Source organism: Bos taurus, chromosome 19, assembly GCF_002263795.3.
Source record: "Bos taurus isolate L1 Dominette 01449 registration number 42190680 breed Hereford chromosome 19, ARS-UCD2.0, whole genome shotgun sequence".
NCBI classification, from domain to species: Eukaryota; Metazoa; Chordata; class Mammalia; order Artiodactyla; family Bovidae; genus Bos; species Bos taurus.
The window spans coordinates 12172031-12197036 of NC_037346.1; the positions used below are offsets into that span (position 1 = coordinate 12172031).

The 25006-nt window shown below is 37.3% G+C and overlaps 1 protein-coding gene across 10 annotated transcripts in view; it reads right to left on the bottom strand.

Moving 5' to 3' along the window:
• BCAS3 (BCAS3 microtubule associated cell migration factor) overlaps positions 1-25006 on the bottom strand; it is a 586592-nt gene that overhangs the window by 472319 nt on the left and 89267 nt on the right. For all 10 annotated transcript variants that reach the window (XM_059878411.1, XM_024980624.2, XM_059878412.1 and 7 more), the window contains exon 7: positions 22227-22299. In XM_059878411.1, coding sequence (XP_059734394.1) covers positions 22227-22299 — 73 coding nt within the window. The remainder of the gene's footprint in view (positions 1-22226; positions 22300-25006) is intronic.

The following is a 25006-nucleotide window of genomic DNA, read 5'->3' on the forward strand; positions in this document are numbered from 1 at the left end:
GGCGTGCTGCGGTTCATGGGGTTGCAAAGAGTCGGACACGACTGAGTGACTGAACTGAACTAACATGATCTAACACGAAGTAGTACATTACAATGCTGAGGTTACAAAACTAAAACCTTAACACATAGAAAATACTGCATTTCAAACCCCAAAAATAATATATGACAATTCATAATAATACACATGTGAGATATTTATAAATAACAATGAGCCATATTAATAAATTCCAACTAGTCCAAGGACAATGACAATAACATGTAAAACATATAATGAATTTCTCTAACAAATAAGGAAAAGAACTGTCCATTAATTTTGCCAAAATAATTTCCATGATTTTTTTTAATCATTTGGAGATATTAAAACATTCTTAATGAAGGAATACAAACAAAGGTACTAAACAAATCTAGTAAATGTCATCTATACATTTCATGAACTTACATGCCCTTTCACTCAAAAGAACTAGAAGACTTGAAAAAAAAAAAAAAAAAAGAACTAGAAGACTTCTAAAGGGCAGAAAATACACTTTATCACTGCACAGTGAACATAACACTACTGGTTAAAAGAATCTATTAAGAATAAGAGAAGAATATTAACTACTTGCTATCAATTAACAATGCTCTACGATTCTTTGATACTATAATGGTGTATACATGTTTATCCAAAACCACAGAACATAGGTTTGTCCAAATATATATTTATATACCAAAACCATAGAAAGTACAATGCATTACTGAACAAACTCAAGAGAGATACTTGGTAAAATTCCATTTATGAAGATATGAAAATGCTTAACACTCTTTTCTTTTGACTCTCACTTTTCTAAAAGAAAGTGCCACGCTGTGGCTGCTCTGTAATTTTTATTATTGTGCATTTGATAAGTACCAGCCATTGTTAAAAGATAATGTAATGTATTATTTCCTTTAACCCTTATGTGATCTATTTACAGAGGAAGGTTTTTCATTAAGCCTTTTCAACAATGAATGATCACAGGAAAACGTTTCTATCAACAGCAAAGACTTCAAATATTGAATAGTTAATGTTTTAAATTTATCATATTAATTTACTAATTGATTAGGGAAATGATTTACAGAAACAGGATACAAAGAAAACAAAGACTGAAAGCTGTAAACATGGCTCACTAGCATCAAGTTTCCAAAAAATCAAACAGAAAACAAATAAATCTGCGTCTGGTATCCACACAGTAAATATTATAATTAGTCATAATTACAGTATAAGTGTTATACTATATTCTTTTAAATTAATTATTCAGGATACTAAAATCTTACTTTGGGTATGGAATAGGGAACGACTGGGAGTTTGGGATTAGCAGATGCAAGCTATTACACATACGATGAATAAAGAAGGTGCCATACAGCGCAGGGAACTATATTCAACAATCTGTGATATATCATGATGAAAAAGAAATATTCATGTGAATAAGTGTGTAGCACAGCAGAAACTAACACAACATTGTAAATCTGCTACACTTCAATAAAACTAAAAAAAAATAAAATCTTACTTTGTAAATCCCAATGTAGAAGAAAATCAGTTTTTCTTGATAACAGCAGAAATGTTAAAAAATTGCTTACTATTTTATAAATTTTGAAGATACATGAACTTGGGGAGTCTAAATTCTACTATGATCTATTTTTTTTCCTTTTCATGGACAACATAAGGTAAATCATTGGCAGAGGGATACCAAACAACAGAGGAAAAAGGGTAATTTAAAAACTAAAATTTTACTTAATGATTAAGAAATGGATTATAAGACAGTTCCCTAAAGAAAGAAGTTAATTTTGAGTCATGATATTATAAAGAAACTTTGAATACTAGAAAAATACACTTAGAAAAATTTGTGTGTTCTTTAAGGTACAAGCAGTAACACTCCAACAAAATAAAGCAAAATCTTGCTTGAATTTATTTCCTCAGAAAGCAAGCTAATTTGTTAAATGCTCATCTGTCATGATAAAGTGTATACAAAATCATTTTGCATATCAACAGATAAATATAACTGCAGTTTAACTGGAAAATGTAAGATACTTGAAATGAGAACACTATACACACACACACACACACACACACACACTTTCAGAGCACAACTATATTGTTCAATTCTTCTAATTTGACTTACTAAAACACAAAAAAAATCATTATTTGTACACTAGAGTACGTTTGTTTGAAACCTATGAAGAATAGTCACAATTTGTAATACCTGATAAAGCCACAAATTGTCCTTTCTGTTCCTATGGTATCAGGTTTAGAAAATAAACCGATGATGCTTTACATACTTATAATAACATGCAAAGTTATTTTATAGTGAAGTATAAACTAAATTGCAACACCACCAAATGCCTAAGATACAGATACGGTTAAAAATTAAGAGTCATTTTCCATTTTGAACAGCATTATTTCTATGAAAGATTACTTTTTTTTCAGTAGTTAGAAGAAAAATGTTTTTCTAATTTGACTGCTCTTATAAAAGTAGGTAGAACCAGGAGTGGTCGAGAGGGATCACAAAACAAACCAAAGCTGTGAAATACACACATTACACCCAAAGGGGCTAATCATACATTTGAAACAATATGTTAGAAGTGAAATGTATAACTGCCTTCCACTAATTAAAAAGTTTTTATAAACACCTATAGGGAAGAAAGTGAAAATAAATTATTTGTAATATAATTTTGAAACTCTGGTAATTCAGAGGAACAATCCTTAGTCACAGTTCACAAAGAAAACTACTATATGAATGGCCACAGATGCACTTATACAAAATACAAAATACTAAGGTTATATTGGAGCAATTTGTAACCACAGCTTAAGCACAGCAAGATGTGAATTTCTGATCTAACCTTGTAAGAAATCTTAGATTTAGATTTCATTATGAAGAATAAAAATGTCCTTATTGCCCAGGATCAAGAAAACTAATAATATACTACCTTCACAAATTAACGCTATCTACACAATACCTAAATAAAAGACTGCCAAAATAAATTTCTTCCCAAGTGAAACCATGAGTATATTTGCATTATAAAACAACAGTGCAATTCGATTTTTCAAAAATTACATAAAAGATATTTAAGAAGACTAGGAGACAGAAGTTAGCACAGACATTCATATGACACAAAGGCAGACTGATTGAAATTTAGATTCTTTCAGAATACATAAAATACAAGGTCAAAGTATTTATCCTATATATAGTATAGCTACACTGATTTTAAAAGAAAAGGATGAAAAGCAGGTGGTGACAGATGAATGGAACCCAGTAAAGCTTCAGAGAAATTAAAGGGAAGTATCTCTAAGGTTCTGGTCTGAGCTAAAAATGGAAACTGGAAATTCCCATTTCAGCTTCCAGGATTAAGCAGTTTAACAGCCATCAGTCGGATGCTCCAAAAGTTTATAAACTTCCAAAAGGCTTTATTTTGAAAAGTATACTTTAATATCTAACTTCTCCTAAGAAATGGGCAGAATGTTTCTTCTCATTTATCAAAAAAAAACTTCTTTACATTTTGAACCTAGATTTTTAAATAAAGGAGAGACTTAAAAAAAAAAAAAAAAAAGACCGTACCTCGGGCAAGCCTCAGTTCACTGGATCTATGTCACATTGATTTATAACAGTTATTTCTTAGGGGAAAAAAAGCACACACAGATGCAAACAATTACTCTATTTTTGTAGGCAACAAGTGAGGTGGGTGGTAACTGAGAAATTTTTTTAAAATCCTGTCACAATATTCTGCTTTTTCTTAAGAAACCCTCCTCACACAACAAACGTTTGCCACATCAGAGAATTTCCAGGGCCTGAAGCACCACTTTGATTCCAGACCGCTGCAGGCATTAGCAGGAGGTAATTAGGGTAAAAAGTTCAGCCACAGTTCCATGTCTAGAGTCCTGCCAGAAATAAATTTCCTCTCTATTCACTGGTTTCTACTGTACCCTCCCTAAGAATCATATTGAAAACACATTTATCTTTGTGGAGTTTGTTCCTCTTCTAATTAACGTTATGGCGTTTACAGTGTTTAATAATTTAAAACGTCCCCCCATTGCAGCAGTTTTTAACAGTGGAGGGGTGCATTATCATTTTTCCTATACTGCGGCTTCATTGGACAAGTGACTCACAGAAGTATGCAGTGCAGCTGTTTTCCTCAAGCTCTCTGGTCATCATAAACTTTACTTTTATTTCCTTGTTTGAAAAAGGTGCATGGACGAAACTGACAACAGATGCGTTCAGTATGTTCAGTGAAATTTTTCAGGGAAATGAAGACTAATAAGGGAATATATGTTACTTTAACACAAATTTATTATATTTCATTATTTCCACAGAGATAAATAAAAACTGTTACACTTAAATAAGTGATAAAACCAAAATATATCACACATTTAAACACTTAAAACTTTAAGGAGGGAGGTTCAAAAGGGAGGGGATGTACATATACCTATGGCTCATTCGTGTTGCGGTTTGACAGGAAAGAACAAAATTCTGTAAAGCAAGAGTCAGACATGACTGAGCGACTGAACTGAACTGAATTATCCTTCAATTAAAAAATTTAAAAATATATTTAAAAAAAAATTTTAAAGAGGACACTCCAAAAGGGACACTCAAAATTCTTGTTCATTCCTATCCACAAGCACATTGATCCACCCCCACACCAGGAGGCTCTAATTAACATGCCAGTTATTGTATAATAATAACTGTTTTAACCTTTGGATACTGTGTTTGAAAAATAAGATGTTAGTAAAATTACTTGAATGCCAAGAAAAAAGACTTGTTATACCAAAAGTTACTAACAAAGACAAAATCACTTAACATTAAGACATAACACATTCAAAATACTTTAAAAAAATATATCTTGCTTCTAGGATAATATACTGTTTGTGACAACTACCTTTAGGCCAGATTTATTTTTTAAATAACAGTTATCTGCTTCTAAACATAAAATAATACTTCAAGTCATCTGTAATTTTAAGCTTCTCGGCAGAGTGTAAGTCCAAAGGAGTTTTTGTATATTGCTCCTCCATATCCACAGGTATATTCAGCTTTACAAACTGAAATAAAGAAGAAAATTGTGGCCCTCTGTAATATCTCAACACAGAATATAAATCCAGGATCTTATCACATCTTAAAAAAAAAATTAACCCATCTGCTCTACTATTTTACTTTCCCACACTATTCAGGACTTCCTATTTGTCCATCCTTCCCTGCCCCCCATCATGATATGGATGGCTTCAAGAATTTCTGCCATCTTTGAGGGAAGTTTTCCAACTAGACGTATAGAACAATATCATGCTTTGTACCATTACAGTTGGATTTACATTTCTTGAACATTAAAGATCTATTTAAAGGCATTCTATAATTGGAATTAAACTAGGAAAATAAATTAAGAAACAGAAGAATTTTTAAACGAATACCAAAGGAGAAAAAGCAAACCTTAAGATTTCAAATCCTAATTTTTTCTTTTTTAAATTTATTTTTTAATTGGAGGAAAATTGCTTTACAATGTTGTGTTGGTTTCCACCATTAAACAACGCCAATCAGCCATAATTATACATATATCCCCTCTTCATATACTGACATTAAGTAAAGGTTCATAAAATAATAAAATCCTGGCTTTTCATTGCATTTACATAACAGGATATCATATATAAGTCATATACCAATAATGAAGCAATTTTCTATATAATATTGAAACCAAAAGAATATAAATGCTTTCCTTTATGGTGAGTACTTATTATATTCTGTTTAGGGACTATGTGCCCACCTTAAAATCATGAGGGTATTTTCTTCATCTTCAAAATATTTTGTTCCTTTTTTCTGTGACCTTTAGGCCTACAATACATCTTAAGTTGATTTTTACATGATATGTGATAGGAAACAAGTTTCTTCATTTTCCATATGAATACCCAAATGACCCAAAACCATACATAAATCATCTCTGTACTACAGAGCCATTTTTTATTATAAAAATATGTGAATCTGTTTCTGGACTCCCTAGATAGTCCACTAATCTAACGGTCTCCTCTTATGCCAATGCACCTTGCTTCATAATATCAAGTAGTGTAACCCTATCAACATTGTTCTTTAAAACTATCTGGGCTATTCCTGGGCCTCTGTATTGATAATCATATGCATTCTGGAGTCAAATTCATGACCTTGAGGTAAACAGAATATAAGATATACTAATCCTAAAAGCATGGACAGGGCATGTATTAAATCTACTCTGACAAATGAGTTTAAAAAGGTCACTTAACACAAAAGAAAAACAGGCTTAAAACTTGGTCATGCACTTCAGAGGATGCTGAAATAGATTAAAATATATATAAAAGTATTCAAATTCCATAGCTGTCAATAAAATTAAAACAAAAATCACCTGAGATGCTAATGCATATTCATCAAGATGGCTAAAATGAAGACTATCAAGGCCAAGCTCTCACACAAAGTACTGCAACTGGAAGGCTTATGAAGGTAACTGGTATAGCCACTTTAGAAACCTGCTTGGTAATATCAAGCAAAGCATAACTTATGACCATGCAATTCCACTGCTGCTGCTGCTGCTGCTGCTAAGTCGCTTCAGTCGTGTCCAACTCTGTGCGACCCCACAGACATTAGAAATAGACACCAAAAATTGTACACACATATGTACAAATGTTCATATCAGCGATGTTCGCTACAGCCCAAAACAGCACATTATCCAAATGTCCATCAACACAGAACACTGTCCTAACACTCTCTAACCACGTTCTCTAGTATTTTTTACACATCACTTGCCACCATAATATATATTTTATTTATTTGTTTCTCTCTCCCTGCCAGAAAGTCAGCTCGGTCAGTATATAGATCTTTTGTCTCCTTAGATCCAAGTGGCTCAACCTTAGCCCTATTGACATTACAGGCTGGAAAATTCTTTGTTGTCAGGAGTTGATGTGTACTCTATAGGATGTTTAGCAGCAACCTGGACTCTACCATAACACTAGCACATCCCAGTCCTTAGATATGACATCCAAAAGTGCCCCAGGCATTGGCAAGTGTCTCCTGGGGGCCAAAACCACCCCTCTCATCTCCTTCTCACCTCAAAGCTACTGCCTTGGATTATTACTGTACTATAAAAGCTGCTGAAATATAGTAGGGACCCATAATGTAAGTACCCATAAACATTTCTTGAAAGAATAAAATTCCTGCTTAGAACAAAAGGGGGGAAAAACATTAAAGCACTTTTTGAGATAGCAGCATAGGTAATCTATAGCAAACATTTTAAAATCATACACACAGGAATGATTTATGTAGTAGCAAACAAGGATTCCTTACACCTTACAGAGGCATGCAGTAAATTTATTATCAATTAATTAGCTTACTCTTTGACAATAACATATTTAAGTTTTAGTTAAAGCAAATTACCTTTCTCAGTTCCCAGTACTTTGATTCAAGTAATAGAACTATGAGATTTAGCAACATTTTTATTCTGGCTAAATACCATACAACTACATCACCAAACTATTTCCACCAGAATTGTGAAATACTTGATTTGAAAACTAACATGGTTCTTCATGATGAATTACCTAGTTTTCAGCAACAATTTTGTCTTTGGGATAAACACAACAGTGATCTCTTTTCAAGGCTTGTTCACTGTGCACATGCCCAGTTCCACCAGGAGGAAGCATGCCTGGACGGAATTCCACAAAGTCAGAATCTATGCAGATGTTCTTTTCCTTTTGGTTTTCCTTTAATTTACAAATCTTGTAATCTAAGCCTGAAGTTGACTGAACCAACATTTAAACCAGTACAGCAATAGCAGCCAAAAACTCAATCTGTTTTCTATTTATATGTCAAGATTGCATCCTTTTGGTGGCTGAAAAAACTGTTGTTTTGAAATGATTACACAGAAAACTGCAACCCCTTTAGTTGTTTTGTGAACCAGTTCTAGAGTGAAAATGTTTCTTTTAAAGGGCCTTTAGTTTAAGATACAGAGCAGAAGAAAAAACAACTTTGCATTCAAGGTTCCCATCTTTTGTTTTGAACTACGTAATAAAACAGTCACATTAAACAACATGACAGCAAAGTTATCTCCCCTCAAAAAAGATCTCAAGGATACTCAAAGAGACTTAATACGTGGAAATGTGCTTCTTCTACTGAGCGCTGGGAGGGGCAGCAGGGGCGCATTATAAAGAGGCATGAGAAAACCATTGTGGGTGGTGGACATGCTCATTACCCCCACCAGAACGACTGTTTCATGGGTGTGCACATACGTCAAAATTTATCATAACATACACTTTAAATACGTGCCATTTGTTATGTTTCAATTATACCTCAATAAAGATATAAGTAACATGGGCTTTCTTGGGGAATATAAACAAATTACCATTTTCCAATGAACATAAAGGGCTTCAGTTCATCAGAGATACTAAAAGACACAGTACTGGGTTAGGACATGAAGCCTACAAACCTGTAGCACAAATTCTGGACAAACTGGGCACAGCCGCATGCTTCCAACAGTCATACAGACAACACTTCCAATCTATGCATCAATATATACTATGTATATATTTCTTTATATGTATATGAAAAGAAATTCCTAGTAAAGAGTTTTCCTTGGGTGCCCTTACAATCTTTCTAACCAAATAATCCGAGGTGCATCTAACAGGGGCCTGACATTGTACTAAACACCTGAAAATACTGCCTTATTTAATCCTCACAAAGACACAGCCTAGGGGTTATAAATGAACACCATCTTATACTTATGGAAACTGAGACTGAGAACTATTGAATAATTTCAGTCTAGTAATTCATATCTAGGTCTGTGTGACCCCAATCCTCTGTTCTTTCCATTATTCTATACTTATCCATGGATTCAGGGGTATCAGTGAATATTACAGGGTACCAACCTTAGGCTAAATGCATACGCAAAGACTATTAGAGAGCCCAAAACGAAAATCAGATCCATTAAACATAAATATCACTACAGATAGAGTTCCTATTAGATCAGCACTACAGAAGCTGCCACTGAAGGCCCACTGTCATCCAGGATATCATAATGTCAAACTCTGTCACTTGTCAGAACTAAAATTTCCTGGCTAACAGCTCTGGATTGATTAAGCTACAGATCTGTACAAGTAATAAGAAATCGTGATGGTTTCCACTCAGAGGTAGTCAGAAATGTACACCTGTAAGCCCAAAGCAAGGTAAGAACAACTTTGTTATTGCTGTTTAGTTGCTAAGTTGTGTCCAATTCTTTTGCAACGCCACAGACTATAGCCCGCTAGACTCCTCAGTCCACGGGACTTCCCAGGCAAGAGTACTGGAGTGGAATGCCATTTCCTTCTCCAAGGGATCTTCCTGACCCAGGGATCAAATCTGCATCTCCTGCATTGCAGGTGGATTCTTAACCACTAAGCCATCTAGGAAGCCGAGAACAGAGTCCAATAGAAAGACAAATTGAGCTATGTAATTTTAAATTTTCTAGTAGCCACAGTAAAAACAAGAAATAAGTGAAATCAATTTTAATACATTTAATGTAATATATCCACAATATCAGCACTTTCATTGGCACCAACCATGTTTCAGTTGCTCAATAGCCAAATCTGCTTGAAGAGTACATGAAGAGAATATCTAAGCAGCTAATAATTTAGGTGCATAAATCCTAAAGAGAAGTGGTAACACTCAAAACACATCCCAAAGAAAGAGTTATCACCATGTTCCCAATTCACTGTAATGACAGCATTTCAATACTTACTTTCTGAATAAAGGTTCAAAAATTGATGTGGATGCATTCCCCAAGAACCTCTATTAAAATCAGGTAGAACCACAGAACAAGAATTAGATGTAGCTCTTTGCAACGTGGCCACAGGAAATGCAAGCAGTAGTTAAATGAAGGGAGAGATGGTCCCATTTTAAATAAAATCTGTGGCTAATTTCTGTTCTCAACAAGTTTCAAATCAGATAGTATAGGAAACAAACCTTTCACGAGTGCTTTCTTCTTCCCTGATTACATCGCTCTCTGACACAAAATCTTAAAAAGCCAAAGAAGAAAGTTTTAGATCTGGTGGCAGCATATGATGGCCTATTTAAAGCTTTAAGCTCTTTCCATTTGTGACTAATATTTTAAACTGTGTATATTAGTATTTCATATTAAGGAATATGCATTAAGTAGGATAATATATATAATAAGGTAGCACCAATATTCACCATTAAATAAAACATGCCATAATATATTAATAAGAGGCAAGAAAAAGCAAGGTGCAGATGAGAACAATACCACCCAAGTATTTTTACAAACGCATTTGTGCAAGTATATAACATCACCTGGGCTTCTTCTCTGGTGGCTCAGATGGTAAAGAATCTGCCTGCAATGCAGAAGACCCAGGTTCAATCCCTGGGTCAGGAAGATCCCTAGGAGAAGGGAATGGCAACCCACTCCAGTATTCTTGCCTGGAGAATTCCACGGACAGAGGAGCCTGGCGGGCTACAGTCCATGCGGTCACAAAGGGTCGGACACAACTGAGCAACTAACACTTGACTTGACTTGATAACACCACCTAACTTTGAATCTCCAAAGGTCTTTGAAAAACACCACCTATCAACAAATAAGGCAAATGAATCACCCTGAAATCACACTACAGCGTAAGTATGAGAGGGATGAGAGAGAAAAGCTAAGAACTTTAAATAATATTTACCTTATGGCAGAAAGTGAAGAGGAACTAAAAAGCCTCTTGATGAAAGTGAAAGAGGACAGTGAAAAAGTTGGCTTAAAGCTCAACATTCAGAAAACTAAGATCATGGCAGCTGGTCCCATCACTTCATGGGAACTAGATGGGGAAACAGTGTCAGACTTTATTTCTGGGGGCTCCAAAACCACTGCAGATGGTGATTGCAGCCATGAAATTAAAAGACGCTTACTCCTTGGAAGGAAAGTTATGACCAACCTAGATAGCATATTAAAAAGCAAAGACATTACTTTGCCAACAAAGGTCCGTCTAGTCAAGGCTACAGTTTTTCCAGGGGTCACGTATGGATGTGAGAGTTGGACTGTCAAGAAAGCTGAGCACCAAAGAATTGATGCTTTTGAACTGTGGTGTTGGAGAAAACTCTTGAGAGTCCCTTGGACTGCAAGGAGATCCAACCAGTCCATCCTAAAAGAGATCAGTCCTGGGTGTTCATTGGAAGGACTGATGCTGAAGCTGAAACTCCAGTACTTTGGCCACCTCATGCGAAGAGTTGACTCACTGGAAAAGACTCTGATGCTGGGAGGGATTGGGGGCAGGAGGAGAAGGGGACGACAGAGGATGAGATAGCTGGACAGCATCACCGACTTGATGGACATGAGTTTGGGTAAACTCTGGGAGTTGGTGATGGACAGGGAGGCCTGGCATGCTGTGATTCATGGGGTCGCAAAGAGTCGGACACGACTGAGTGACTGAACTTAACTGAAATGACTGAGGCAGAGGAGCAGGGTACGAAAAGGAGATCCTGATTCAATACTGGCAGAGCCGGGAATTTCCTGCGGTCCAGTGAATAGGACTCCATGCTTCCACCGCAGGAGGCATGGGTTCAAGCAAAGAAAGTGCCTTCTCTGCTGACGGAGAGCAGAGGGGGATTACTTGCAAAACAAGGAGAGAATGCAATAGTCTTACGATGGTGGAGCACAGTTAAACCACCCAGGATTTGCTCTCAGAAGCAAAGGGGTCTCATCCTGAGTAGGGAAATGCCACAAACAGGTCTGAGATCAGTTGGCTCACACCCTTGGTTACTAATGAGTCAAATAGGGCGATGAGGGGCTTCCCAGGTGGCGTGAGTGGTAAAGAATCTGCCTGCCCATGTAGGAGACACAGGTTCAATCCCTGGGTAAGAAGATCCCCTGGAGGAGGAAATGGCAACCCACTCCAGTATTCTTGCCTGGAAAACTCCATGGATAGAGGAGTCTGGTGGGCTACCGCCCACAGGTTTGCAAAGAGTTGGACTGTGACTGAGCATGCACACACACACAGGGGGATGAGAGTGTGTGCAGGACCAGAGATGCTTGCGTGTTTTTCCGTAAGCTCTGTACTAATGATTATATAACAACCCTATATCTTGCTCGAGGACATGTTTCTCCTTCTTAACAAAAACCTTCTGACTAATCCTGTTATCTTAAGATCTATGTTGTGGGAGTGGGTCTGGTAAGATTTTTCTACTGTTAGTAACCAACTGAAAAAGTATGTAAGGCCTTGATAAGACTAGTGGGACAATCTCTGCCCCCTCTATGTCAGAAGTTTTCTCTATTCCTTTTCACTTTAATAAAACTTTTGCTACAAGAAACTCTGAGTGACTGAAGCTGCATCTTTGGTCCCAAAGTGAACTTATCTCCTCTGGAGATCACAAATCTGACACGGTTCACCATAAGCTATCACAGAGAAAAACTGGTTCAGACAAAATAAAAACTAAAACCAAGAATACTACAAAACACACACAAGTAGTGACCGTAAACAAGAAACTACAGTCATTAAAAGCACTGCTACATCATCCTTTTCACTAGGTATACAAAGGAACAGATAATACGGTTCATGCATCTACTGCTGTGTGCCAAACCACTAGAAATCATACTGGCTTAGGACAATAAAAAAGGTACTGCTTGCTCAGTCATGTCCAACTCTTTGCAAACCTCTGGATTGTAGCCTGCCAGGCTCCTTCCATGGGGATTTTTCAGGCAAGAATACTGGAGTGAATTGCCATTTCCTCCTCCAGGGGATCTTCCTGACCCAGGGACTGAACCTGTGTCTCCTGAATGGCAGGAGGATTCTTCACCTGCTGAGCCATCAGGGAAGTCCCACTTTATTTCTCACGAAAGAAGACTGAATTCAATTGACGGTTGAGAGAATAGAAAAACAGGACATGTGCAAATTACAACTACAATGAGAAAGCATTACATATTTATATTACAGTGGCTAAAATTTAAAAGTCTGATAAAGTCAAGTAAGGAAGTAAAGGAATTAGAAACCTCATACACTGATGGTAGGAGTATAAAATGAGACCAGTCACTTAGAAAAACAGACATCTAACATATGATTCAGTCATTCTACTTGCAGATATTTGACCAAGAGAAAAGAAAGCACATGTCTATATGAAGACTTGAACATTAGGTTCAAAGCAGCATTATCTGCAAATCCAAAGTCTAGAAACAACCAAAATATCCCTCAACAGGTGAACTTAAGAACCAAACTGTGGTACATTCATACAGTATGAAACTAGTCGACAAAAAAAGCAAATGATAAATGCAACAATATGAATGGATCTCAAAATAAAGATACTTTGTAACAGATATACTTACAAATATACTTTTTAAGTATAACAAATATACTTTGTGTATTTTATGATTCCACTTTTAATATAAAACTCTAGAATATGCAAATTAATATTCAGTGACAGAAATAAGATCAGTTTTTCATGCTACAACACAGCATACAAAGTATTTTTTGTTTTTTGTTTGTTTTCCGGGTATGATTTTTTTATTTTGGTCACGCTGAACCTTCAATGTGGCATGCAGGCTCATCTTGCTCTAGAGCACAGGCTTAGTTGCCCTGCAGCATGTAGGATCTTAGTTCCCTGACCAGGGATTGAACCTGTGTCCCCTGCCTTGAAAGGTGGATACTTAACCACTGGATCATCAGGGGAGCCCCACAAAGTATATTTTGAACACAGAGTTCATTAGCTCAGTTGAATACAGAAGGAACCAGGCTCATCGTGGCTCAGTCTGACCATGCGCGTAGGCAACAATAAATGTTATAGCTTATTCCTCCCTGGTCTTTGTTTATCTTGTTCCTTCCTCTCTAACTTAACAGTCTCAACTCTTCCTTATACCCCTATTCCACCAAGGCTCCTTCACCTTCTTTTTAAGGTAAAATTCCATATTTACTAGTAAACTTTTTATCAGTATGAACATTTTTTTTTAATTTTAATCAGGATTATTGCTCTGATTACTTTGCATATTATTTCCTCCATATCTGTTTTCCCCATAACCTCAGTTTTAGTGTGAAATTTTGCAGAAGATAAGCATGCTGTCCCCTCTAAATACACTCAGACTGGCTGGCCTGTATCAAACAGACTGCAGCAGTGGGCTCCCTAACCCCTCAGAGCGCACGCAGCCTCCAGCTTCCGGCCGGGTTCAGCCAGAGGGGCCATTGGGTGGCCGCTCTGCTGTCAGGTTAGAGCAGATACACCGAGTGCCTCCACCAGCGGCTTCCACCAGGTAACCTCCTGATGTGGCTCTCACTGTAGGTTCTGCTAATGGCTCTCACCCCTTGCTGAGAAACGGTAAAGGGTCTCAGGCCCTCTTCACTTTACTTAAACTCTCCTCAAAGTACCCAGTTGGAATATGTCTTCTATTTCTGCCAGGACCCTAACAGCACAAGTTTTGGGGAATACATATATCATGTAATAGCAAGAAAGGCAGTTCTTTGAAAATTTAAACCAGGATTCCTTTGGTTTGGTCACCTACATATAAACATTTTGGTGGGCTATTTGAGATTTGTACCAATTTCAAGGCTTGCAAGGAAATATACAACGTCTATAAAGATGATCTTATAGCAAACTACCAAAGGGCATCCATGGTTCAGGTATTATATTTTAAAATAAATACACTAAAAAACTTTCCCCTGTTACAGTAATGTCATCTTATTTCCATAAGGTTTTGTTTCACCCATAAGCAGATAAACAGGACAAGCTCTGAGGGCTCTGATGGTCCAAAGATAATACTAGAAGTCAAGAGGTCCATGAACAATCCATGATATCGGACAGCCCATCTCATGAAAAATCTCTGTGCCAGAGACACAGGTCTCACAGAAATGGTATATCGAAGATGGAAAAGCCCAGTCTTTGAAAGCAGTAAAGAGAGTCAAAAGCCAGGCAGAAAGCTAGAAGAAAATGCAGAACACCCACAGAAATGTAAAAGACCAGAGAGATGAGCAAGTGAAAAGACTGGGTGCCTGAAGGAAGGCTAAGGAATAGCTCAAAAAGCCCAGGTCATAGAGCATCGAACACTGGAAGCATGGCCTAAATCTCTTTTTGGATCTGCACAAGTAATGCCAGCTCAAACTGTGATTCCATCAGATCTCACAACACAGCAGGAAGAAAATACGTTAAAACAAAATATTTAGGGACTTCCCTGGTGGTCCAGCAGTTACGGATCTGCCTGCCAATACAGGTGACAGAGGTTCCACCCCTGCTCCGGGAACGACGACTCCACGTCATGGGGCTGTACTTAATCCACGTGCCACAACTACTGAGTCTGCGCATCCCAGAAACCATGCTCTGCAACCAGAGACGCACCGCAGTGACAAACCCGAGCACCGCAATGAAGGGTACCCCCCGCTCACTGCCACCAGAGAAAGCCTGCATATGGCGACGACAGCCCATGCACCACACCAAGAACAGCACAGCCAATAAGAAAATAAACAAATAAATAAAATAGTTAGCATCACATGTAAGGGTTCTGTGACATTTCACGACAAAAAGAACTGCTGGATACCCAGTATCCCAAGCAGCCTCCCTTTTGGTTCTATTTAACATAACCCTTATTTATTTTAGACACAAGTTGAAATAAATCCTCTTCAGTAACACTTCAGGGTGGTGAAACTGTGCTTAACCTCCACCTAAATAACTGCTGCTTTAGCTCACTGGCTAGCGAACACCAGTCTCACAGAATTCTGTCAGTCCAACGTGACCTTTGTTAGCAATCTGTAGCAAAAATGCGAAACTATTAATGCTGTGAACTAAGTGTATTTTATTTGATAAACAGTCCTTAATTTTGAAATCAAGTCTTTATTTCTGTTCAACTATTAAAATTATTTTGCTTTTTTCGAGGTAAATTTAAGATGTCTGTGGTTTGCCAAAATTTTCATCTTTCTAGAATTATTAAAATTCAATCTTGGAAATACGGCCATCGAGTGCATATTTAACAAGAGATAAGAGACTCCTAACTAACTGAAATAAAGACATTTTCTGACTCTTTTAATTGAAGTATAGGTGGCTTATAAGGTCAGTTTCAGGAGTACAACACAAAGATTTGGTACTTCTATAGATTACATACCATACAAAGGTATTATTATAAAATATGGACTATATACTCTGTGTTGTCTATTACAGCCTTGTATCTTATTTATTTTATTTACAACGTCTGTACCTCTCAATACCCCTCCTTCCATCCTGCTCCCCTCTTAGAATCACTAATTTGTTCTCTGTATACATGAGTCTGTTTCTGGGGAAAATTTTCTCACTGTTACAAGAATTTGCCACCACCAAACAGATGTATGTATGGTATGAGTCTCCAGATAAGACTTTCTTTATCTCATATGATCTTCAAGTTTTTTTCTAACATTCTGTGATTCTATGTAAAAATCACATCTCCACTCCAATGTGTATAATGTGATGATATTATATTGGATTAAACATTCTTCAAGGTCTGAAGTCAGCTGCTGAATAATCATACTCTTTTGCAGTTATTCATAATACCAAACAAAATCCTAACCATGAACAACTTCATTACTGGAGCTGGTTAGCATGTAATATACAATACGTTTTCATTTCCTAAGAAAGTGTACATTCCTTAGTATGTTGTCCACACTTCCCCTCCCTCCCTCAAATGATTACACAAGACATTGACTTAATTCCTGGATCAGTAACGCAACACACATTATCTCCCACCTAGACCTTAAATGGCTTATCTGAAACGATGATGGAACAGTGTGTGTGTTTCTCTCTCCTCCCTCCCTCTTCTTCTCCCTCTACATAGACATATAAACATGAAGAAAGAAAACGTTACTATAATACAATACAAAAGTAAATGGTATTTAAAGACTGTCATGAATGTAGTAAGACTCTGTATTAAAAATTGTGGGCTCAGTTTGCAACGTGTAAATATCTAAAGGATAAAATATGAGGAAGGACCAGGATTATTTCCATAGCAAATTCCCCCCTTTCTTTGAAAAGGGATTGTTGTTCAGTCACTAAGTCGCGTCCAACTCTGTGACCCTGTGGACTACAGCATGCCAGGCTCTTTCGTCCTCCCCCTATCTCTTGGTGTTTACTCATTCATGTCCATTGAGTCAGTGATGCTATACACATTTATAAATAAGAAAATTTATACATCAAAAGGAAATTTTACTGAACTTCCCTAAGATAAACTTACTAGGTGGTATTAATTGTGAATATAAGCAACTGACAAGTGTCCAAAGCACCTTGTGCTCAATAAAGCATTTGTCATGGAAATGAATGGCAACAGACATGTCTTGTACGTCCCAAGCGGTTAAGGGGGTCCTAAGATTTTGTGCACCAAAGGCCTTTGAAGAAGACATCAACACCCAGGTTCAGGACATGTGGTTCCTCAGATTAAGATATTTTCTCAACCATAAAAAAAAAAAAAGTGTTACTAATATTTAAATAAAGGATGAGTATGACTGTACAGAAAACTTATTAAAATTCATTTAGCAAAAAACAAATAGTTTGGGGCCATGCTAGTTAGAAGGTGCTATGCTTAAAACCAAGAAGGAAATATCTTCGCGTTCATTTATCAATAACAATTCTTAAAACAATCCAGCAAAAGATACAGACATAGAGCCATCTCTTTGCAGAATGATTCTCCTACTATGAAATAAATATAAGGAGCAGACATGGGAGAGGGGAAGTGAGTGTCTACAATAGATTTTTTCCAGTAGGCAAATGTTATTTTAATCAGAACTATATTCATCGCCCCTGTGGTGATTAATGTGTCAACTTGGCTAGGCCACAATAATCAGATTTGGTCAAATACTATTCTAGATATTTCTGTGAGCATACTTTTTTACATAAAATAATATTTAAATTAGCAGAATTTGAGTAAAGCAGGTGATGCTTCATAACTTGAATGGGACTCATCCAATCAGTTGGAAGTCTTAATAAAATCTTCAAAAAATTGACTTCCTTGGAGGAAGAGGGTTAGAAATTGCAACTCTTTCCTCAGTCTGCAGATTTTGGATGTTCAGGCTTCACAATCATGTGAGTCAATTTCTCAAAATCAACACCCCCATTCCCTTCTTCCTCTCTCCTCATATATATAATCCCTCTTCCCACTGGTTCTAATTCTCTGGATTAGACTAATATAACCCACATACCATCAGAGTCATCTCTCAATAAATAATCTCATCACCTCCTATATATATTCAAGTGACACCTCAATAAATGAATCCTGTAAAAATAAAAATAATCTCCTTGGGACTTCCCAGTTGTCTGGTGGTTAAGATTTCACGTTCCCACTGTAGGGAGTATATGTTCAATTCCTAGTCAAGGAAGTAAGATCACACGTGCCACACAGGGAGGCAAAAAAAAAAAATCTTAATCATACAGTTAAACAGGGTTGCTAAGGAATGGAAAATCTTTCAATACTTGCAAACCAAACTCAGCAAATAGTTGACTATCTTCCACAAACACATCTTTTTGTGGGGCTTCAACAGGACTGGGTGTGCCTGAATCGCAGAGGTTTAATAAACATCAGGAAAAGTGAAGTCAAGGAAGGTTTCTTTCACCACAGATACTTCTTCAACTCTTCTCCACGGTTTCCATTCCCTTTTTCTTTTTCCCTTTAAAATTTATTTATTTATTTTTGGCTGTGTTGGGTCTTTGTTGCTGCATGGGCTTTCTCCAGGTGCTGAGAGCAGGGGCTACTCTCTAGTAAATTACATTGCACACGGGAGCTTCTCACTGCGGTGGCTTTTCTTGTTGTGGAGTACAAGTTTCAGGAGTTGCAGCATGTAGGTTCAGTAGTTGTAGTGTGCAGGCTCAGCAGTTGTGGCGCACAGGCTTAGCTGCTCTGTGGCATGTGGGATTCTCCTGGACCAGGGATTGAACCCCTGTCCCCTGCATTGGCAGATGGATTCTTAACCACTGTACCACCAAGGAAGCCCCCCCAATTCCCTTTCACCTCTCTTGTTAACATAACAGGTCTCTGATCCATGTGCTGACCTGAATATAGTGTTGTATTCTTCTAGAAAGCTTTTTTTATCTCCTCCACTCTAGAATTTCCATTTGGTTTTTCTATAACTTATTTCTAACTGAGATTCTCTACATGTTCAGTCATTGTTACCAAGCTTTCCTTTCATTCCATAAACACGGTTCATTTAGTTTTTAGAACATATGTATAACAGCTGCTTTAAAAGCCTTGTCTCTAAAATTTAACACTGGAAGCAATCAGCAACAGTTTCTATCACCTACTTCCTTTCTCAACATATCATACTTTGCTATTTCTTGGCATGTGTCATAATTTTATGTTGGAAATTAGACATGTTTTATAATATGGTATAAGAATTCTGGAAAGCTACTTTGCTCCACGATATATAGTTACTAATTAATGCCTCTGCTGGATTTTATTTTTAATTCTTGCTTTCATTTTAAAGCCTGCTTTCCCAGGGGCTGCCCCTGTGTCTATGTAGCTTAGTGATTAGCCAAAGGTTCAACAGAGAATTCATTCAACCACCCTGAGTCAATAAAGGTTGTCATTCTTTCCAAAAGGATCTCTGTGTGCAGAGGTCAGACATTTTCAAGTCTCCCAGGTTTTAGTTTCATAGGATGCTTTCATGGCTCCTTTGCACATACATGAAGCTTTAACTGATCATGATTTTAGGCTAAAAGAGCCATGGGCCCACACAACCCCGTGACCATAAGTTCCATGGACAATGCTGCTGAGCATGTCCATGACATTCCCCACGAATGTCATGGCCATGAATCAACCAAGTTGGAAACAGAAGGGGTGAAGTGTGACTCAAGCAGCTCCAGGCATGAATGCCACAGATTCCCACAGCTATGACTTAATATTTACCAGTCTCTCAAACATAAACACTTTTCACATTGTTGGAAGCCTTTGGTTGAGTTCTAGAGAAATGAAATGGTTGTTATTACCTATCTTGCAGATGAACTTCACTGTAAGTCACAAACCTCCATCTTTCCTAAGACTATTTCTACCAGTTTCTGTTCCCCAGCTACAGCTTTATAACCTACTCTGGAAGTTCTTAGTCTTCTATAACCCTGCCAAACTTTCTTATTCCTTTAGGTCCAACACATGCTGTGCCTTCTTCATGAGGCTTTCTCCTATCAATCCAGGTACACTGACCTCTACCTTCTTTGAATTCCAATTAGACATCACTGGGCTTTGCAGGTGGGGCAGTGGTAAAGCATCTGCATGCCAGTGCAGGAGATGAGGGTTCAATTTCTGGGCAGGAAGATTCCCTGGCATAGGAAATGGCAACCCACTTCAGTTTTCTTGCCTGGAAAATTCCATGGACAGAGGAGCCTGGAAGGTTACAGTCCATGTGGTCACACAGGATCAAGCATGACGGAGCACACATGCACACGCACACAGATGTCATTATCCCATAATCATCTTCTATGTGCTATGTTTTTGCTTTCAACAACATTCTTAAATCTTTGAGACACAGAATTAGGTTTTCATGTTTTGTATCCTTATCCCATACCTAGCAAAGTGATGAGTACACAGTAAATTTTTGCTCACTTCAACCCAAAACTTTACACTGGAAGAAAATTGCCTTGTAACACATGGAGTCAAACCATTTCCCCAGAAAGCAACAATTAAGACTCCAAGATCAATCATGTTACACCATACCATTAGCATGTTCTTTCCTTGTGCACTGCATCCATGACCCAGACACTATCAGCTGAAAGCACATGGCAAGGACTGCTGGTTGCCAAGCCTAATACTCATTTTGATCCTCTACCTTACTAACAAAACCACAGTAATATCCCTAATTTCCTTGTAGCTAGGAGTTCAAGATGAGATACTAACTGATAAGACAGTAGCCTTCTTGAGATCATAAGGGGAAAGGGTCATATTCTAAAAGATGTCAAAGCTAGAAATGGAAAGAATCTAGATCATTAATGACACATGGCAGAAACATTTCACTGGCCCTGTACTGCCTACCCAGTCATTCAATTCCAGGGTTTGCATAGGCCATTGGAACTTTACCAGCAGTTGAAAACAATTCCTAACTGGAATTATACAGTGATAACTAAATCACATAAGCTATTATGAAGAATATTGTTCTCATTTAATATATAGAGAAAGTAGGGAAAACTTGACTTCATGAGCAATAACAATTAATCATCTTAGTCAGTAAGCCTCTTACTGTCCCAAATGCAATGAGCATGGAACTAAGAGTATGCCTGCTTGAAGAGTCTAGAAAAAGAGTGGATATATGTAGATGTATAATTGATTCACTTTGCTGTAATCTGAAACTAAACACTAAAAATCAACTATATTCAATAAAAATTAAAAAAAAAAAAAAGTATGGTTGCTTGGGTTTGAATCCACAGTTTCACTGTGAGAATTCACTGCCTGTAGTTTCTAAACTACAAAATAGGAATAAGAACAGTATCTATTTCAAAGTATTGCTAACAGAAAAAAAAAGAGAAAATTCATGTAATGCCTTTAGAACAGTGTTAGGCACATGCTACAGCAACAATAAATTGTTGGCTAATACACAATATACACTATGCTACATTTTATTATCATTAAGATATATTAAAATATCTTATATTAGCATCTTACCTAAGGATCATAACAGATATTCTAATATAACTATAAAAGCATGATGGAATACACACTACTATATAGAAAATAGATAATCAACAAGGACCTACTGTATAGCAAAGGAGGAACTCTACTCAATACTCTGTAATAACCTATATGGGAAAAGAATCTGAAAAAGAAAAGATATATGTATATGTATAACTGAATCACTTTGCTCTACACTTGAAACTAACACAACATTGCTAATCAACTATACGCCAATATAAAATAAAATTTTTTTAAAAGATCCTCAAAACAATGTAAAATATAAATGTTAATAACAGTTGATGATGATGATGTCCTAACAGTAACTTCTAATCCACTGTAGAAGGCCATTATAAATACTAAAAAAATAAATAAATAAACAAAATGAAACGTATTTTTCTTAATGATGCTACTCTTTCATGACTGAATTCTGATACTGCTGGCTTTCTTTCATGTCCTGCTATCATCCTACATTTGAGCGAAAACAGTTGAGCAGAAAAATAAAGTGGCCTGTATGGCAAAAACCTTAAATATGTTATTAAGTCCTGTCCCATCCCTTCTGTAAAAGCATAGTCTTATGGTAAACAAAGACTTGAAGACATTAAAGTTCCCCCCTCTGAAATAACACAAAATTTTAATAGTGGTTCAAAAAACTTTTTTTTAATTCCTTACCCAGAAGATCCAGTGCTCTTACAAACACCAAGGAGGGGCCTTTTTTCAGCAAAGTTGTCACACTTTTGAGCACCTGATAAGGAACATGAAGTAAAATGTAAAACAAAACTTCAAAAAGTATTCTTGTATATTTCCATTATTTTCATCCTCTCAAAATATTTATGGCTAAAGAGACAGCAAAACATTCATTTAATTCAATATATTTATATAATTGAACAAAAAATAGAAAAGCTAGAAATAAACCTATAACTGCTTCTAAAATGAACCAACATTTAAAATCTTTTTTATAATTGGCAACAACAACCTCAATTTTACACATGTTCTCCATGCAATCAGAAAGCCACCCCCAATTCCACCAACTAATTGCCTAAGAGTTGTATAATTTTGATGTCAAAATTAAATAAAGGAAGGTCACAACAGAAACTTTAAAAACCTCAAAATTTCAGGCCATTCTCAATGTACAACAATGTAAAATCCTAAAAAAAGACTAGTAAACTGAGTAGCAATGTATTAGAAAATAAAAATCAGTCAGACCATGAAGAATGAATGAAAGACACTGTCAAGTAAAGAGCTCCAAGAAACAGCACAAGCAAAGCACGCTGAATGAAGTCAGAGGATGCAAACATACATCACTTGCAATCAACTTTTTAGTTTGCTGCTTATAAATAGGTAAAATCACCTGGAAATGTGGCTAAAAAAAAAAACAAAAAATTTGAAACTATCATTAATAATCTTTTAAAAATATAAGAAGATATTTTAAGCATGAAACAAAGTAACAATGCAAAGAAAAACTGATGCTTAGAAATGAAAGAGAGATCTGGGAAATTAAAAAGATGGTAGATATTATTTAAAAACTCAATGCAAGAATATGAGAAAATTTCCTAGAGAACAGAATCCAAAAAAAAAAAAAAACCCACCCGCAAAAAAAGAGAAAAACAGCATTAATCTATATACACATAAACAGGCTTCCCAGGTGGCTCAATGGTAAAGAATCCACCTGCTGATGCAGGAAAGGTAGGTTTGATCCCTGGGTCAGGAAGATCCCCTGGAGGAGGAAATAGCAACCCACTCTAGTGTTCTTACCCAGAGAGGAGCCTGGCAGGCTACAGTCCATGGGGTTGCAAAGAGTGAGACACCACTGACTGAACACAAACACACGCAAGAGAACTGTTAAAGGACCATCTCAGAGTTCCAACATATAGACAGGAATTCCAAAAAGAAAGAACAGAGAAAAATAGAGGAAAGAATCCATGAATTGTTTCAAAATTTTTCATAGAACAAATATGAGTCTATAAGCCCCCTGTAGGTCTAATAAAATGAATTCAATAGCTGAACCACATGTCCATCATTTCAGGATACTGAGTCCTAAAAAGAATTTTCTATAGAAGCTCCAGGGAAAATAAAAAAGGTTGTTTACAGGATCAGAAATTTAAATGATTGCTCTAGATACTACACTATTTATCCAAAAACCTACAGCTAACATCATGAATCCATACCCCTAAGGTCAAGAAAAGGTCAAGAAAAAGGCAAGGTCTCCACTCTCACCACTATTTAGTTGAATGCCAGCTATTCAACACGGTACTGGAAGTTCTAGACAAGACAGAAAAGAAAGAGGGGGACTTCCCTGGTGGTACACTGGAATCCACCTGCCAATGCAGGGGACACAGGTTCGATCCCTGGTCCAGGAAGATTCCACAGGCCACAAAGCAACTACGGGCCACAACTACCGAACGCAGGCTCTAGACTCTGAGAGGAGCAACAACTGAGCCCATGCTGCAACCACAGCAGACTGCGCACCTGGCGCCTGCGCTCCACAGCGAGAGAAACCACCACGATGAGACGCCCGCGCACCTGGCGCCTGCGCTCCACAGCGAGAGAAACCACCACGATGAGACGCCCGCGCACCTGGCGCCTGCGCTCCACAGCGAGAGAAACCACCACGATGAGACGCCCGCGCACCGCAACGAGAGGGCAGCCCCTGCTCACGGCAGCCAGAGAAAGCCCCCGTGCACAGCAAAGGCCAGGCACAACCAAAAACAAGCTTAAAAAGTAATAACTGTAAAAAAAAAAAAAAAAAGAAGAAGAAGTAGAATTAAAGAACAAGGATAAAAAGAAAAGAATGGGGAGGAAAATCATATGGATAAGAAAGGAATAAATAAAACTCCCAATTTGCAGGGCTTCCCTGGTGGCTCAGATGGTAAAGAAGGTGCCTGCACTACAGGAGGCCTGGGTTCGATCCCTGGGTCAGGAAGATCCCCTGGAGGAGGAAATAGCAACCCACTCCAGTATTGGTAAATCCCATGGACAAGAGGAGCCTGTGGAGCTACAGTTCATGGGGTCACAAAGAGTCGGACTCAACTGAGTGATTTTTTATAGATACACACATACACACACACATCTTTGCAGACAACACAACTGATACATCTAAAATCCCAAGTAATCAACAACAACAAAAACTCCTAGAGCTCGTGAGTTAGCTCAACAAGGTTACTAGAGTCAAGATCAACATATAAAAATCAACTGTATTTCTAGGGACTTCCCTGGTAGTCCAATGGTTAAGAATCCACCTTGCAAAGCAGGGAACACGTGCCTGGTCAGGGAACTAAGGCGCCGCAACAAATGATGCCGCATGATGCAATGAAGATCCAGCGTGCCACAACGAAACTCCAATGCAGCCACATAAATGAGTAAATGTATCTTTAAAATTTTAATATAAAAATGAGGAAAAGATCTGAACCAACACTTAAAGTAAATATAGAAATGGGCAATAAGCAGATGAA